The 17,704-nt window shown below is 37.1% G+C and overlaps 1 protein-coding gene across 1 annotated transcript in view; it reads right to left on the bottom strand.

Annotated features, from left to right (window-relative positions):
- JMY (junction mediating and regulatory protein, p53 cofactor) overlaps window positions 1–17,704 on the bottom strand; it is a 65,392-nt gene that overhangs the window by 21,572 nt on the left and 26,116 nt on the right. The window contains exons 3-6 of the mRNA XM_054652855.2: window positions 12,225–12,375; window positions 10,244–10,413; window positions 4,699–4,864; window positions 1,201–1,388 (exon numbers count right to left, since the gene is read on the bottom strand). Coding sequence (XP_054508830.2) covers window positions 1,201–1,388; window positions 4,699–4,864; window positions 10,244–10,413; window positions 12,225–12,375 — 675 coding nt within the window. The remainder of the gene's footprint in view (window positions 1–1,200; window positions 1,389–4,698; window positions 4,865–10,243; window positions 10,414–12,224; window positions 12,376–17,704) is intronic.

Here is a 17,704-nt window from a genome sequence, read left to right as displayed (position 1 = left end):
AGATGTTCTCCAGGTGGTGCCACGAGTGACATGGGAACACAAGAGGTTTCAACTGTGTTTCCAGGGGAAGCCCATGGTACAAGAAGGATCCCTCTCCTCTTGATGAACTGAGAATTGATTATCTGAAGGGTGGTGATGGACTAAGTGTTGGTGATTTGGGGGGTGGCAACTGAATTGAGAGTCCAAGGTTTTGTTTTACTGTGATGCATTGGGAACTTAGATGGGGGGAGGAGGAATGTTTGGAAGGTTTTCATCCTGAGTTTTGTGTTTCTTTTATATATTGTAGGTTAATAAAGTTTTTTTTCCTTCTATTCCTAAGCTGGAGCCTGCTTTGCTCGATTCCTGGTCCCATCTCACAGCAGACACCAGGGAGAAGGTATTTTCATGGGGGCACTGGCATTGTGCCAGTGTCAAACCATGACAATACAGAAATAGATATATTCGTTAACAAGGGAAGGCAAAACCTGAAGGTTTACTGTCAATCTGCTAGAACTCTTTTATGAAGAGGTCATTTTCACATAACGGGCATGACTGCAAACACACAACCAAACCGACCAATCACTCTAATCCAGAATGACACCAACTGACATTTCTGCATAGTTTTACAGCACATAGTATGGGGTGGAACTGATTTTCTAACAATTATTTTGGGAGACCATTTGGGAGACCATTTTCTAACAATGGTCTCCCAATACTTTGACCTAAATAGCACACCCAGAATTACAAATTAAGAATACAGACTGTACTTCATATAGATCTGCCAAACACAGAGTATCAACAACACATGACATAAGTTTAAAAGGATGGTAAGAGAATGAAAATAGAACTCACTAGTGAGAAACACACTTGAAAGTTCTTTTTGGCAAACATATACAAAACTATGCCAATACTTCCACTGTCCATAAAAACATTCAATCTAGCATGGACTACCTGCATGAAAGTATTCTGATTATTTAATAGAAATAAGTTTATTTGTTACCTTCAAAGTAATTGAAGGTTCCTTTACAGCTACAAGAAAGGTAAACAGAATCTTAAATGTATCAATATAATGCTATTTTATTTTGTATTCTGTAAAACAACTTTTAGCAAACAATGAACGTAATCCACAAGAATTCTGGAAAATTTGTATCTGCAAGGAAACCTTTTGAAGTTTTATTGAATTTGCTGATTATGTCAAAAAAAAAGGCAATTAAACAGTACCTTTTTATTTCTGAGGTAGGCTTTCTTGGCTGAAATACGTCCACGCCTTGCTTCCAGCTGGCGGATTTTTTGTTGTAACTTTTGCAGCTCCTCTTTTTGCAAGTGTACAGATGTTGCCATATCCTCTTTTTCAAGCATGGCTTCCATACTTTCATAAGTGTCATAATACACCACTTCATCTCTCTTCTCTGTTTTAAAGATGTCAGCAATAAAAAAAAAAAAATCAACTCAATGGTTTGCATTTGATTAACATTTTGTTTTCCTCAACAACAACCCTCCCACTGACTTGCAAGATAGGATGCAGAAGAATGCCACAGCCCTTTCAGAGGACTACTACCAAAAATCAATAGGTCAGAGGAAAAGCATTACTCAGCAAGGCACTGTGCAGCTTTAAGATCTTTATGAGGAACAGAAATTTATACCAGTGAAGCTCAGACTGCTATTCAGGCAAGCTCGGAGTATTAAAACACAAATGCAATTTTAAACGTACAGCTATAATGTGTAGCCTAATTTGAACACAATGCCCATGCATGCCTTTGGGTTTCACAAGGGACCCAAGGTGTGTAGCAATTTTCTCTGGTCTTCACCATGAAGCTCAGGATAGACAAGACTATCTGAAGTTCTTGGTATGAGATTCTTCTGTTACAACCAACTCGTAATTTCATGTAAGGGACTCAGATAACAGGACACCAAAAACCCTCTCACAGGTTTTTGATGTCCAGTCACTGCTCCTGGGAGGGAGGGCAACTTCAAGGCAATCCTTCAAAGCACTATAGGCCTGAAAAGGAGGTAATTACTAATAGTTTTATCAACACTCATGATTTTTAGCTTCCTGAGTGAAGCATTTGGAGTAACACTGAGCTCATCTTTAAATGCTGCCTTCTCATCTCTTGCCAAGAAGGAATGTGTGGTGATTATAAATCCTTCAAGATGTTGGGATGAAGAAGCAGTGAAGACCTCTTGCTCTTATTCCACTGGCATACAAAGTAGGATATATTTGTCATACAGCAAGAAGAAAATGCGTTACTGCTGTCTGAAACAGGCAGATGCAGCTGGCATGTCTGTCAAGTGTCTATTCCACAGCAACATCAAACTTTCTTTTTTCAACTTTTTCAACTACTTTCAGAAGGACTGTAATTTCTCCTACTTCAGCTACTTGATTATTTGGGGACAGGAACAGGATTTTCCTCAGTACACACTCCATTTTAAAAGCTGTTGTCATGAAGTTGTCACTTCATGTAATTTGTGTGTACAGTCTCTGCTGCAACAAGAATTCTGACTGCCATGCTGATTTCAGCTCAGCAGAAGCCATGGCAGGACCAGACAATAAAGCACAGCAAGATATTCACCTTAAAAGAAAAGCTAATAAAATACACTAAACAGTCCCTTTACTTCAGCACTCGGTTTAAAAAATAAAAACCCTGTAAAGCTTCACCAATATGTAACTGTCAAGTCACTGGAACTCCCTTTGAGATACCACTGAGTAAGAAGAAGACTCATGGCTGACAATTATATTTCACCACGCAGTTATAAAATGGGAGAATTTACACCTGAATTTTGCTTTACAAGACATTAATGCAAAGTTAAAACCAGAAATATAGAAGTTCACTCATCGCAAAACCATTTTGACAAGAATGTACTCACACTTCATACGAATAAGATAAATTGTAAATTCCACCTAATAAAGTCATGCTTTTTCAATTTTAATGCAGGTATTTGCTTAATGACTAGTGCTGCTCATAATATGACAACCTATTATCATTCAATCCTTTCAGATCCTTTGCTGAATTTGCAAAAATGTTCTTCTAGGTCACAGCCAACTGCAGTCAATTCAAACCATGCTCTCAAAACATTAGTTGAGAATTCTCTGAATTATCTCAGCAGAACCACTACAGTCAGACACTAGAGAGAAGCAACAGCATCTCCTCAGCTTATACACATGAATTTCAAATCATACAGATGTGCAAAATCAAAGTCTCTTACTTTACTATCAGCACACTTCAAAAAGAAAGTTTTAACAGACCATGCTTTTCTTTTGACATCATAGGAAACAACACATATTAGAAGACCACTAAATGTTTTAGATGCTTGAATTCAGATTTGGTATTGAATAGTCTGAAACATATGTAGTCACTTGCACATCACATTATTTTTCACATTAATTGTTCTATCCACCTAAGGAAAGCCTGAGAAGGTAATTTCATGTGTTGAACAATTCCCAGACATTTAGGAACTGTATTTTTCATCTTCTGTCCTGTGGGATAGTTTTGGATTTATTATTAAACAGTATCTTACAAATTTAAAATAGCAAAGGAAGCCAGAATGGTGAACTGTTTTGTTGCCATAAGGGAAGAAAAAGGGTGATGGTTTAGGTGCCTGAGGGTTGTATTTTGGATTAGGTGGTGGGCTGAGGTCTTTTCTGAGATTTCTGGAGAAAACATGAATGACAAATTATATTGCCCTGTGACATTTTTACAGCTTAGTCTCTGACAGCCCAGACGTTTTACTATCACTACACCAAAGACAAAGGATTTTGATACACGTCTTCTCTATCTCCTGTTCAGGGGATTTCTTTCAGTTCAGAAGTGAGCAGACGTCTTCAGTACCAAAACTACATGTCTGATTTCCCAGTCCAAAATCTATCTACCTCAAAAGCACTAACTAATTCTCTACCCAGTCAAAGCTGCCACATTTCTGTAACTCATTTGCAAAGTTTCCAAGCCTTATGTTCCAAGCATACAGTTATAGTTGTTTCCATCAGAAGCCATAAAGGTGGAGTTTAATGTTACAGTGAGACAAATCTGTGATACCTTTGTTTTCTCCTTTTCCAGTGGCAACTCAAAATACAATCCAGCTTCAAACTTCTCTTAGAAGAATTTTCTATCCATAGCAAAATTTTTTATTCAACCCCTACACTCTAAAAACAAAGCTTGCTTAAATACAAACATTAAAGATAAAAAGGTCTAAAGGACAGAACTGGATTGAAAAATGCTGTATGATTTACATGTACTGTTTCCACAGTTTCTAAGTACATGAGATGTAGTAGGATAGTTCTGGAATCATAAGGCTTTCATTGCTGCTCTAAATCTGAGATAACAATATGAACTTCAAGTGTAGAAAAAGGAATCCCATTTGCAGATATAGCTTTTGAAAACCAATCACTTTCAAGAAATGAGCAATATCAATGCATATTGCGTATTTTCAGACAAGTCCAGTAATTAAGGCATCTCCTCCTCCCTGATCTTAGTTCTTCAAAACATACACAGTTTGCATATCTTATATGCAAATTTCCAAATATAGGCAATGAGAACCATACCAGAACTTCTTTATGTGTCTGTATATGCCTTATAAACAGGTGTAAATTTTAATTTAACAGTACTTTTGCAGCTCTTCACATGGCAAAGAATCTGTTCTCATTTCATTCCCACAGGCTTCCCTGGACTCCTAGGAAGAAAATTATCTTTCATAGATTTGTATTAATTGAAATAAATGAAGCACCTGACATCAATCTTCTGATGCTTTCAAGCTGTGCTGTCAGTAGCAGCTCTTCACATTTCAAGATCTCGAACTGCACTTCATATAACTGAAGCTGTAGATCATAGTAATCAGCTTCTAAGTGGTCCAAATGGGCTAATGCTTCTGTACCACCTTTCAGGCTCTGCATCTAAATAAAAAGAGAAAACAACAAACAAACAAAAACCATACAACTCCAGGATAACTATGAGAACAAAACCACAGATTTTATTATTACATCTGGATACTGTGCAGTACAGTATATGTAACGTGTTAAAATTGAACACATCAAGTCCCTAAGATATGTCCTGATCAGACATACACTTTAAGATGCCTTTAATAACTGACTTTTTTTCTACATGGCAATGAAATAAATCCATTGAATTACATTTTGCAACTGCAATTTGCAAATTTTCAATTTGCATTGAATTACACTTTGCAACTGTCAAGTCATACAGTGCATATTGTGAAACATTCCTCACACTTTTTTACTCTACCACTTGATTCTCTGAAGGTACATAATTAATTTAGAATTCTCCTATCTTGAATCCCAAGTCTAGAAGTAGACATCTAGAAAGCTACAGTTTAAACTTGTAAAAGGAGAAATGTGAAAGGAGGAAACCTGTAAAAGGAGGAAAAAATGTGAAAGGATGTGCAAACAGGGATAAATACATGCACTGATCATCCTGTAATGACAATTTAGTTGTTCTGTTCTTTCTGGAGTCCTTCACAGAATAACTACACAGATTAAAATATTTACATATATTTCAGTTCTCATTTGTATTATATGTTTGAAAAGAAAAGTAACACACAACCAAAGTGAACTGCAACCAGTCTCTTTCATTGAGTCAAACAAGATTTATCTGCTCAATACAGTCAGCCATTCAGATCTTATTTAAACAAATACCAGCATGTAAGGGAATCTTATGTGCTGAGGCTGGAGGGAATTCACACACTTCTACAACCTGCATGCAGAAGAGTTAGGGCCACATCCAAATTTTTTACCTGCTCAAATAATGTATATATGATAGTTTCTCTCAGATACTGTATGAAAGTAATGGTAAATTTTAATAGAGATTTGTGATCTGTCTACCTCATTATTCAGAAGAAATGTCCAGTTTCATATTATAGACAGTCAGTCATTAAGAAGGGATGTCTACCAAGCAAAAATACCCAACCTGTTTAGCGATACATTTAATAAAATATTTGCTAGCATGTTCTGTACATTATGGTGTTATCTTAAAGTTGTAAAACTGAGTCTGTAACAAACAGCTACAAATGGGCTCCTTGAGTATTTAAATATGACTGTAGTAAACTAGAAAGGTATCTGTACTGAATTAAACCAATGACCCATTTTAGTCAATATCCTGTTTTGGGAAAATGTTGCAAAAATCCAGGACAGTGAAACAAAACAGGCAGTGCAGTGATATCTTCCCAAAAGGATTCACCAGCCTCCAGCATAACCTGTAGCACAACTTAAACCACACTGCTGCCTCTTATATGAAACAGACTTACTAGACTTAGTTAATACATTTGTCCTATCCCTTTTGTTTTTTTTTAGCATGTAAGCTTTTAGCACCTGCACCATTATCCATTGACAGGGATTTCACAGCTCAAATTAACGCAAATAGTTCTGTGTACTACACTTAATTCCATATAAGACTGCTAGACAGAAGATCAGCTAATCAATTCTTGCAACTTCTAATTTAAGTTTCTTCTGCTACATTTTGTACTTCTGTATGCATTTTTGTATATGAACTATTAGTCTGAAAATTCCAGTAAGTCCTTAAGTGAACAGAGAAACCTTACAATCATGAATGTATCATGCATATGCTAGAGTCCTCTGCTACACAAAAATGTCTTGTTATGCCATTTTATTACTTTGCATCCATATTAGGTTACTAATTTGACCAGAACAGTAAATGATATAGTGATTGCATAATTGGAGTGAACTACAGGGTACTTTTCAAGACAAAAGGACTGATTCTCTTGAACTCTCCAGTTTTCCATATAAGATGGATAATGGTTATTGTTCAGGCACGATATTAGCATTTTTTCAAGGAATTTGACATTTCTCAAGTATTTCCTCACTGTAAAAAGGCAAGAATTTGGTGGGTTTGGGGGTTAGGAAAGTCATTGTGGGAAATGTCTGTTTCTTTTTAAATTAAGGTAGTGTCAAATGTGGCCACACCTAAGAACTTCCCTTTTTCCATGAACTGTGAAAATTACTCAAACCTTCATAATTTTTTTCTTAAAAACAAATGTTCCAAAATTTAAATACTCCATGCATATAAAAACTGAATAAAGACATAAAGACACACACAGATCATCTCCAAAAGTATCAGCTCACCAAGTTATAGCAGCTGAGTACTTCATTCAGTTGCACTAGTGTCTGCCTGATAAAGGACCTTAGCATCTGACAACTGTACCTTTGCCCTACAAAGAGCATACACTACAGATGCTGTTAGTTACCTGCTCTGTTTTAGGGGTACCCCGCCACTTTATTCAGCTTTCAGGTGCAAAAGAAATGGGAAATTAGTACTGTTGTATGATTCATGGGCAGATATCCTAGCTACATAACAGCTCCCCACGTAAAACTAAAACAAAGACCTTGAATTTCAACAATTTATGTAAAACTTCATGTAGGATACTCATAATGTGTGATAATTCAAAACAGTATAATCACTTTTGGACATATTTCAGTATATGCTGTTAAAAATTTCTCTTCTTAATTGAGGGCAATTCTTATGAGTTTTTACCTAATCTGTACTACTAATTTTCTGCATCCTTGGTAGCTCTCAGGCTGATCAACATTGTGAAAGAAACACAAAGAAATTTAACATGGGAACAGTAGGGGAAGCATTCTGGAGTTGTGCTGGTTTTGGCTGGACTAGAGCTAATTTTCTTCTCAGTGTCTGTTTTAGTGCTGTGTTTTGGGTTTGTGCTGAACACAGGGTTGATAATACAGAGATATTTTTGTTATTGCTGAGCAGGGCTTGCTCAGAGCCAAGGCCTTATATGCTTTTTGTATGGTCACTCTAGCAGGAAAGATGGAAGTGCATTGGAGGCTGGGAAGAGACACAACCAGAACAGGTGACCCCAGCTGACCAAAGGGATATTCCAGACCATGTGACATCACACTCAGTATATAAAGTAGGGGGAAGAAAGAGGAAGGGAGGAAAATTTGGAGTTAGTGGAGTTTCATATTTCCAAGTCAGTTACCTGTGATGGGGCCCTGAACTCCTGGAGGTGGCTGAACACTTTTCTGCCCATGGGAAGACATGAATCCTCATTTTGCTTTGGTCTGCTCACATATTTGGCTTTAGCTTTCCCTATTAAACTGTATTTATCTCAATGAGTTTTCTAGCTTTCAACCCTTCTGATCCCACTTGTGAGGGAGCAAGTGAGCAGCCACATGGTTCTTGGTTGCTGGGGTTAAAACACCACAGTGGTGGAACAAAAAACTTAAACTGGGGAGATCCAAGTTCAATTTCCAGTAATGTCACAACTTTCTGCACTAATGAAATAAAATAATTTAATCTCTACAGTATTTGTTGTTGCCTTTATACCAATCAGAGAGTGGTTGCGTTCACTGAATCATAGAGCAGCTTGGGTTGAAAGGAATTTCAAATTTCATCAAGTTCTAATCCCTCTACCACAGCCAGGGACACCTTTTACTAGACCAGGTTGCTCAGAGCTCCATCCAATCTGGCCTTGAACACTTCTCAGGATGTTGATCCACAATGTCTCTGGGCAACCTGTTCCAGTCTTGCCCCCTCAAAGTTCAAAGAATTTCTTCCAAAAATATTTCATCTACCTTCAGTTTAAAGCTATTTCCCCTTCTCTTACTACAATATGCCCTTGCAAAAAATTTATTTTCCAAGACTGTATGTTCAAAAATCCATAGACATCCTGTTGAACACAAACACTTTTCCTCAAGTGAAGTCATATCACGTCTTTGTTCTGAATTGTCATTTTTCTCAGCTAAAATCCAGATGTATTAATTTCTTGAGCATTTAGTCTCTTCAAACAAATATCCTGTTTTTATCTTCTAGAATATAGTAGCTAAATGATTTGCCAGGAGGTATTTCAGTTGTACAAACATTATCTTTATAAGACTGCCACCATTCTTTGCAAAGATGGGATTCCCAGTCAAGTTTCTCACATTCAACTCTTTATACTTAAACCTTTTACATTCTCAGAACACATGATGTGTATCCGAGCAGAATCTGGTTAGTGCTATCTCCCTTTTACTATACTCAGACCCAGAGCTCTCTATACCTTGTAATACACCATCCCAAAGCACTATGGCCATTAAATACTCCTTATTTCTCTGTCCCCAAAAGCCCCAAACTCATTGCTCACTTTCATCCTGATGTATACTACAAGGAATCCTTCCTTTTCCTGTGCAGCCCCTAACACTTGTGCATATCAAACCAAACACTCACTCATTTACCAGACTGAGGTCTCATTCAACAAAAATGCACAAGTCTCAACAGGGAAAAAAATAAAATGTGCCACAAAAAGAAGATGCACGGTTACTCTAAGTGAAAATATTCAATATATTTCCAATTAGTTGTGCTGGATTGTCTCATCAACTCTTGACTAAGGATGACAACAGCCTGATAAACTCAGGTTTTCAGACAACTCTTGGATTTCCAAATCTAAAGAGCACTGAAATGCAGCAAACCTATTTTTGTGTTCTGGGTCTTGCATGTACTCTCTCTTCCCTGCAGATCAAGCTGTCTTCTACAGAAGCTCCCTAAATAGACACATAGTCTATCAGCCTTACAAACCTACCAGCCTTTGCAGTGCTAAAGTTGTGAGCTCTCTGGATAACCTTTTCATTACAGCACCATCAGTTTAGTCAAATTTTGCTGAAACGTTTGAAAAGTTCTCCTAAAACAATCATCTAATTGCTAGAACACACATTAACATTAGTATGACAGAAAGTTCTTTACATCAAACATCCATATGCTAGCAAAGTTTAAAAGAGAATTTGAAACACTGTTACTTTTGAGATGTCATAAAATCCAATAAATGTGGATTTTTTTCCTGCTAAGGCATTTAAGCACAGTTTCATGCATGAACTCTTTCCTCAGGAAAACCGTAACTAGTACAGCCCCCTCTGGAAGATTACCTGGTAATTAAGGTAAGCAGAGGAAGAGTGTAACACAACCATCCAGCTACCCATATATTTACTAGTGGTCAGACACCTTCCATCTGGAATGTCAGAGCTATTCTGAAAAAGTGGTCATGCCTCAGAGCTAAACTGCAGAGATTACACAGCAGCCAATTTCTATCCTATCCTTTATCTTCACTTCACTCATCCCAGTTGATGGCTGTAAACATTAACAGCAAAAACTGTCTTTCTGGTTGACTAACCAGGAAAAGGTGAGCAGAAAACATATGTAAGTGGCACATAACTCACCACACCTACATTGTCTAACATTGTCTAACCTACATAATTTGTCTAACATTGCTTCTTTCTGTGCGCTTTAATTTTCTACTTGCTGGCATGAAAACTTACCTCCTCTTTCAGCGCATGCTTCTTCTGCTCCAAACAGATTTCTTTAGCACGCATCAACTGCAAAGTCTCCTTAGAAACTGCATACTGAAGCTTTTCCATACGTTCCACTGCTGCTGCCCATGCTGCCTTACCAAATTTTTTCTGGTCTGCTCGCATTCGATCATACACAGCTACAGAAAGGAAAAAAAGAGGCAGGCATCTTACTAGTCTACTCTTCAAACACTAGTGATCCCGCTGCAAAGAAAATGCACACATTTGTACTTAATAAAAATCTCATTAATACAACTATTTGGTCTTGAACTGGATCCCAAATTTTCCCCACTTCTGTAACCACCAATTATCAACTACTAAAGTCTCCAGCTTACCTTAATAAGATTTATAGTATAGTCATAAATTAAAGTAAATCTGAAGAGTGAAAAAAATACTACTTAAAACAAAGATTTCAGCTTAACTTCAAGTACAATTCTGTAAGAACACTGCATGACATTAAAACAACATCTATCTTTTAATTCAAAATGCAGAAGTCCCTTGCCTGATCCAGATTTACTATTCTTGGGCCCCAGATAACATCTAGGCGGACACATACAAGATTTTCACCACTGTTAATATATAGATCATGTGACGCTGTACTTAGCATTGCAAAGCAAAAGCCACAAAAATAATGGAATCAAAGGGGTGGCATTAAGTCACCACATGCTATTACATGCTGTTCTTAGGTAATAAGAAGCACCTTTATGTTTTCATGTGTTTTTCCTCTGCCGTCTGCTAACATTTGGGTATGTAAGACTACCCTGCAATCAGCACGAGACCAAGAAAAACCCCAAACACAAAAACCACGTAAGTAACCTGTATCTTAAAGATCTACACTGTAATCAGTCTTCAGGCATGTCATTTTCCACTGGTTTTGCCCCAAATCCTGACTGCTGTACATAAAAAATCATGTGAACAAAACCAACAAGTAAATACTTACAAATATGCATTATCAACTAGTAGTGTATCTTACTGGCTGCCTATGTCATACTAGAAAAGGAGCAAAGCTGATTAGTACATTTAGAATTTCCTCTAATTAAATTTATTCCAACATGCTTTAACCTATTAAGTCATCCAGTCAGAGTAAGGTGAAATTTCACATTAACTTGGGTGGTCACTGAACAGAGTAAATTTGCAGTGCCTGCATCTCTTGAGTCAGATGTAACAGTCATGTACAGAGATGACAAGAGACCTACCAGTCAAAAAAGGATTTCTCCTGTGGATCTTGCACAATCACTATCACCAAGGCAAAGAAAGAAACAGGGACCTGCAGTTAGGCAGGGGAGGACACCAGGACAAACTTTGTCAGTGAACTAGAAAAAGGTCTGTTTGCCCTATTAAACTGGTTATTTAAGTTAAAATGGTACAAGGATGAGAGCACGGGTGTACGTACCAAGTCATCTGACCTCGCTCTACTGTACCACTTTTTAGTGAAACCATCACATTCTTCAAACACAAAAAAGCCAAGGCTATATCCATGAAGGCTTCTGAACAACAGAGCAGCTTTCATTGAGTAGTTAAACTGAGGTTAATGCTTAGTTATGAAAAAAATTACTGAAAGGCAAGGAAGACTAGAAAAGGAAATCAACTGAAAGACAATTAACATTTACTATGAGGGTCTGCCATATCCAATACAGAAAACAGAATCCACCAGGGACTCTATGCTCCTAAATCCTTTGCAAATACAGAATACCACTAATACAATTGCATTGAGAAAGTGGCTGTAAAACTTCTACCTAAAATTTCTATTCTGTTCACTGCTGCTGATGTTCTGAAAAGGTTTACAAGTGAAAGATTCAAATAGACACAGAAGAAAAAACAAATAGGAATGATTACTGCATTTTCCTTATGAAGAATTGATGAAAAAAATAACTCACAGTACAAGGTAGACATAGTAAACATTAAATAATTTAATTTTTATGTGATGGATAGGATGACAGGAAATAACTACCTTTTTGTGTTTTAGCTGTTATTTCAAAATATTTAACTGTAAGATCTTGAATAGAAAGCACAGCCATGTGAGCTTTTTTCTGCCAATCAGCATCTTCTTTTTGCAGACTCTCAATTCTTCTGGGGCCCAGGTAGTCATTCTCTATTGAGATCTGAAAATAAATCAGTCCATAATTAAAAATACAATTAATTGCAGCTATTCTGCCAACAGCAAACAGTTTCAGGGCTAGAAAAAGAAAGAAAATGCAACCAAACGGAGATAAAACCACTACCCACAGTTTCTAGTCAACAGTAAAAAACTCCTTGGAAGCACTCCCTCCTCTTGAAAAAGTACATCCATCTTTCATAATTATTGTTCTTATTGGACACATAAAACCCACACATATAAGCTTGATTTGTCAGCATCTTTTTATTATGTATCTTATTACCTGCAGATTACATGCTTCATGCTTCATCCAGGCTTTCTTCCAGCCTGGACTATTTCATTCTGAAGTAAATAAATGCTCTTTGATCAGAATGAAGCTGGCAACCATGGCTGTCCTGGGGTAGTGCTAAGTAAGGATCAACATTTTAGAAGTTTTTCTTTGTTATAGATGACTTAAAGTATATTTTCCTAGTGCCTGGGAGCTCAAACATCCTTTCATTGCCAAGATGGAAGGCAATTTTATTCTGAGGTTCCAGCTATCTGAAGCCAATAAAAGACCTGGAGTTTGTTTTACAATTAATAAATACATAGCTTTCTCTCCCAAACCTGGGAATTTCTACACACCACTCACACTACAACAACAGACTACATATCTTGTATCTTAATTAAAAATTTAAGCCTGCTCATGCAATACCAAAGTATTAATTATTAATATTTTTCATATCTATCAGTCAAGAAGACAGCTTAATAGTACAGGCAAAACTGAACAAAAGCAAAAGTGCTCATAACTTTGTATATCCCTGAATATTTCAACCTGAAGTTCTAGTGCCTCAAGTATCAATCTTGATTTCACAGAGCTTCAATTTGGTCTAAATAGCCATTCCACTCAAATTGCAAGTGAAAGGTTTTTAAGCGACTGTTCAGGACCTACTTCTGCATACCCACTTGTCTCTGTCTCTCAGATGGATGATTTTCACAAGTAAAACAAAATAGATGCTTTCTAAATACTTGTTCATTTCTTGAAAAACACTTAGACATTAATAAGGTATTTGAATCTACTTCTTTTTTTTTCCCAAACTCTTATAAAGGCAACAGATGAAGCATAATGTGGACAAGTGGTAAGTGAATAACACTTACTAGATACATGATAACATGTCATTCTATGGAGCAGGTATGCATCATGTTACAGGTTTCCAAATAAATATTGAACCGTAGACATACATATATATATATATACAAACACACACATATCAGTGAATTACTCACTGGTGAAATTAATGCTATTTACACAGAACTCTGAAACAGCTAATTCATTTGTGAAGCTGGATAAAAAGCAACACAGGTAAAAGTCATCCTTTTCTGCTCCTTGGTAGAGATGAGGTAACTTGACACTGAATAGACAAAGGATCACTGATAATGTGAGTAATGCTCTTATTAGGCAGGAGTTCTAGGAGAATAAGCCTCAAAGTAACATTTTTTCATAAAGTTTTGTCTGCCAAATATTATTCACACATGGTGCAAGCTAAAGAGTTCTATGATTGCATAATATAATTGTATCTTTGTTCCCTAGAGCAAGTATTTACAAATAACAAAAAAGGGAAGCATCTTTTCATTATCCACAATCCCAAGTATGTCATCCATATATCATAATTGGCATTAAAGGTACTCATAAAGCAACACAGAGAAAACCCAAGAAGTTGTGGCTGCATGAAGAAGAACTGATCAACAACTTGCCTTTAGGCTGCAGGAACAGTGTCATGCTTAACAGAAGTGTGAAAGGAGCCCCAGAAAGATAAAATGGACAGAAACTTAACTAATGTTACTTGATCTGCCTTCATGCTTGCCCACACCTACACATCTAGCCAGACAGTCAAACTCTTAGAACATGGTTCTTAAATATCTTGCAGTAGAATCAAAAAAAACCAAAGGTACAGCCAATGTTCATGTTTGGACTTTGCATTCTGCAGCTTGGATAAGGGACACACACAGAGTGTTAACTTTCTGGCTCTGATGACACGAAATAATGGAGGATGGATGTACTGGTTTTGGCTAGATTAATATTCTTCGTATTAGCTAGTATGGGCTCTGTTTTGGAATTGTGCTGCAAACAGTCTTAGTTATACAGGGATATTTTAGCTATTGCTAGCAGTGCTGACACAGAGCCAAGGCCTTTTCTGCTTTTCATCCCCACTCCACTAGTGAGGAGACTGGGAGTTCCTCCCAGTAGGAAAGGGAAACAGGTGGGAAAGCTGACCCCAGCTGACCAAAAGAGACATTCTATACCATAGAGTACTGTGCACAGCAATAAAGCTGAGGGAAGTAGGTCATGTTCAGAGGGATGGATGTTTGTCTTTCTAAGTCACTGTTACCCTGCACTCTTGGAGATAGCTGAACATTTGCCTGCCCATAGGAATCAGTGAATGAATTCCCTGTTTTGCTTTTTTCACGTGCATAGTTTTTGCTTTGCATACTGAAGTGTCTTTATCTCAGCTCATGAGTCTTCTCAGTTCGACTCCTCTTATTCTCTTCCCACCACCACTGAGCTAGAGTGAACTGCTCCAGCCATGTGGGGTTTAGTTGATGGTCACAGTTCAACTATGACAAAGAATGAGGCTCTCACTATTACAAAGGCAGCATTCAATCTAAAGGTGAAGACAGAATCTAAGTACGAGTGGAGAACTGTCTTTGACAGGTGAAATATCCCACATGCTTTCTTAATAAAGTTGAATGGCTAGAAGCTGAGGATGAACCTTAAACTGAAAAGCTTGTTCCCTTCACTTCTGAAGCTGTTGGACCAGACTACCACAGCAACAACCTCTCCACAGCTATGACAGCCTGAGAGAACTGAGTTCAAGGTGACAAATTCCAAATGAGAAAGTTCAAGAACAAGCTTCCAGGCTGGAGTAACAATTCTCAGTCACAAAGATCTTTGCTACTCTTCAGATACATGAAAGACAGGATCTAATTTTGGGAAAAGTAGACTTGTCAAAAGGTGACTCCAGAACAGTATACAAATAATAGTCTGCACTGCCTCCTTGAAGACAGCTCCCACCTGTGTTTCTATTAGGTCAATGACTTTCTGAGTGGCAGCAAACTTCAGGAGTTCCTTTGGTGCCTCAGATCTAGCTGGCTACTGCTCCCTGCTTCTCACTTCAGGCTTGTGATGTTCCTGCCCAAGCTTGCTTTGCTGGGTTTGCCTGACACACACGCCCTGTGGCCTTCTGAGAGCCACTCCATTGACCTGAAGGTGATCCAATGCTCCCTGTGGGAAAACCAATCTCTTCCCATCCAGCCACTTCATTCCACCTGATTCAATTTTGCCATCAAAAAGTAAAAATGAAAATCAGTTATTAAAAAGAAACAATAAAAAAAACCACACAGTATAAAAGAAAATACTGATTGCAACCTTTCCAAAGGTAATTACAGTCATTCCTTATAATCAAAACCAAATAACTATAACAAACTAGAAAATAGAGGGCATACAAAAAGACACTTTTAGCCATGGACCTGGCACACTTTGGGAAAACATATTAAAAAAAGATAGCCATATTATGAGTGCATAACCTGACAGCACCAACAACTTAGAAGAATTACCAGTTCTCAAGTGCAACCTAGCTAGAGAATTACTGTAATCTACTGGCCATTAATTAAACTTATGCTTGTCATCCTGGGCAGGGCACAGAATCTCCAGAGAAAAACAGAGATGAAGAACTGAGACATGGGGGTGAAAAATATATGATCCCCCTTGCCAAACAGGGGTCTGGGCATTATATCTTAGTCCAACAAAATGTCACTAGAGAAAAATCTATACAAATATATATACTACATCATAATATTCAATTTAAAAAATATGACTTTGGTACATTTATATACAAGATAGAAATTACTCATAGCATATGTTATCACAGGAAATAGAAAGAAAGCCCATGGGGGGAAAGAGATAGCTTAAATGAAGACTACAGCTGTAATAGGGGGAAAAGTTGAGAAGTAAAGATAAGGAATATGCCTCTGGAGTTTGAAGCTTATGAAATGGCAAGTTTTCCACCCACCTGCAAACACCTCCAGGACAGAAGTGACCACTCCCTCATTTTGTCCTAGCTAAGAATTTAAAAAGGAAAAGGGAGTAGCCATGGACTATTAAACATCAACATGAACAGGCTTGTGAATCTTGAAGACTTTGTTTTCTATATTCTCTTCAATAATTAATCACCTTGATGTAAGACAACTCTCATTATGGAATTAAAGGAAACTCTAACATGCTTCTGCATTCCATTATTGTTTGCAATATATGCATAACCTGTTTATGCTTTATTTTGCTCACCTTTATGATGCAAGCATCTTCAGTTTTTATAGCTCATAAAAGAGCATATGTCATTTTAGAGACTAAACAAATAATTTTTAAATTACTATTTTCCATGTTAAATATGACTAAAAGAAGGCAAAGAATAACTCAAAAGTGCTGTCACCTAATGACATTTCTTGTAAATTCGTGTATCTACTTCTGATTTAATTATATTTTCAGTTAAAAATTAAGAAAGTCTAATGTAGTTGAAGTTTCTTCCTAACCTAAAAGGCTTTGCAGTTACCTGACATTTTTTCAAAGTGAGCTTTTGGCCTGGAATTGCTCATTTCGACTCAAAAGTTTTGGAGAAAGCCTGGTCTACAGAAAAATCACCAATCTCACAACTAGATGAGAAGCCAAATCTACAGTTTCTCTTCTACTCATCACTTTACCAATAAAACAATCCAGCTATTCTTCCTTTAAAAATCCTATATTCTCCTTGAGAGGAATCCAAGCTTCAGAGTAAAATTTGCTATGATTTTTTTCCCCGATGCTGAAGCTTGCTTTTGTAGACTTTCATGTCTTACAAGTTTTACTTCAAATGATGCTTTGAAGCTAAGAAAATTATGATAGCTTTCACAAAAGTAGTTGTCACAAAAGACAGAAGAAGGAATAGAAACAGCAGAAGCCATTAGCTTCAACACATCGCACAAACACCTATTTTCATCAGCTATTGCTTCAGACTAATGGAACATAAAAGAATGCATCTCAACACTGTATTGATATGTTTCGGAAGGAGAACAAACAAATTCTTCAGAGAAAACAAACTGAAAGGAGGCTCCTAAACTAGCCCATAAGCAAATGAGGATGGATCAACAGAGGCAATGCTGTACTGGAAATATCCTTCTCTAGAACAGTTGGAAAATTATGGTGAAGTTATGAAGAGGCTAAAGTAAGCTTATTCAAAGAAAATATAAGCAACAGGTCTGAAACGGTGGGATACACATATAATATACATCTACTAAGTCAAGGTCTTTAATACTTTTTATGTTTT

The sequence above is a fragment of the Agelaius phoeniceus genome, chromosome Z (genome assembly GCF_051311805.1).
Source record: "Agelaius phoeniceus isolate bAgePho1 chromosome Z, bAgePho1.hap1, whole genome shotgun sequence".
NCBI lineage: Eukaryota > Metazoa > Chordata > Aves > Passeriformes > Icteridae > Agelaius > Agelaius phoeniceus.
The sequence above is the reverse complement of the archived record's forward strand: the minus strand, read 5'-3'. Positions and strand labels throughout refer to the sequence as shown.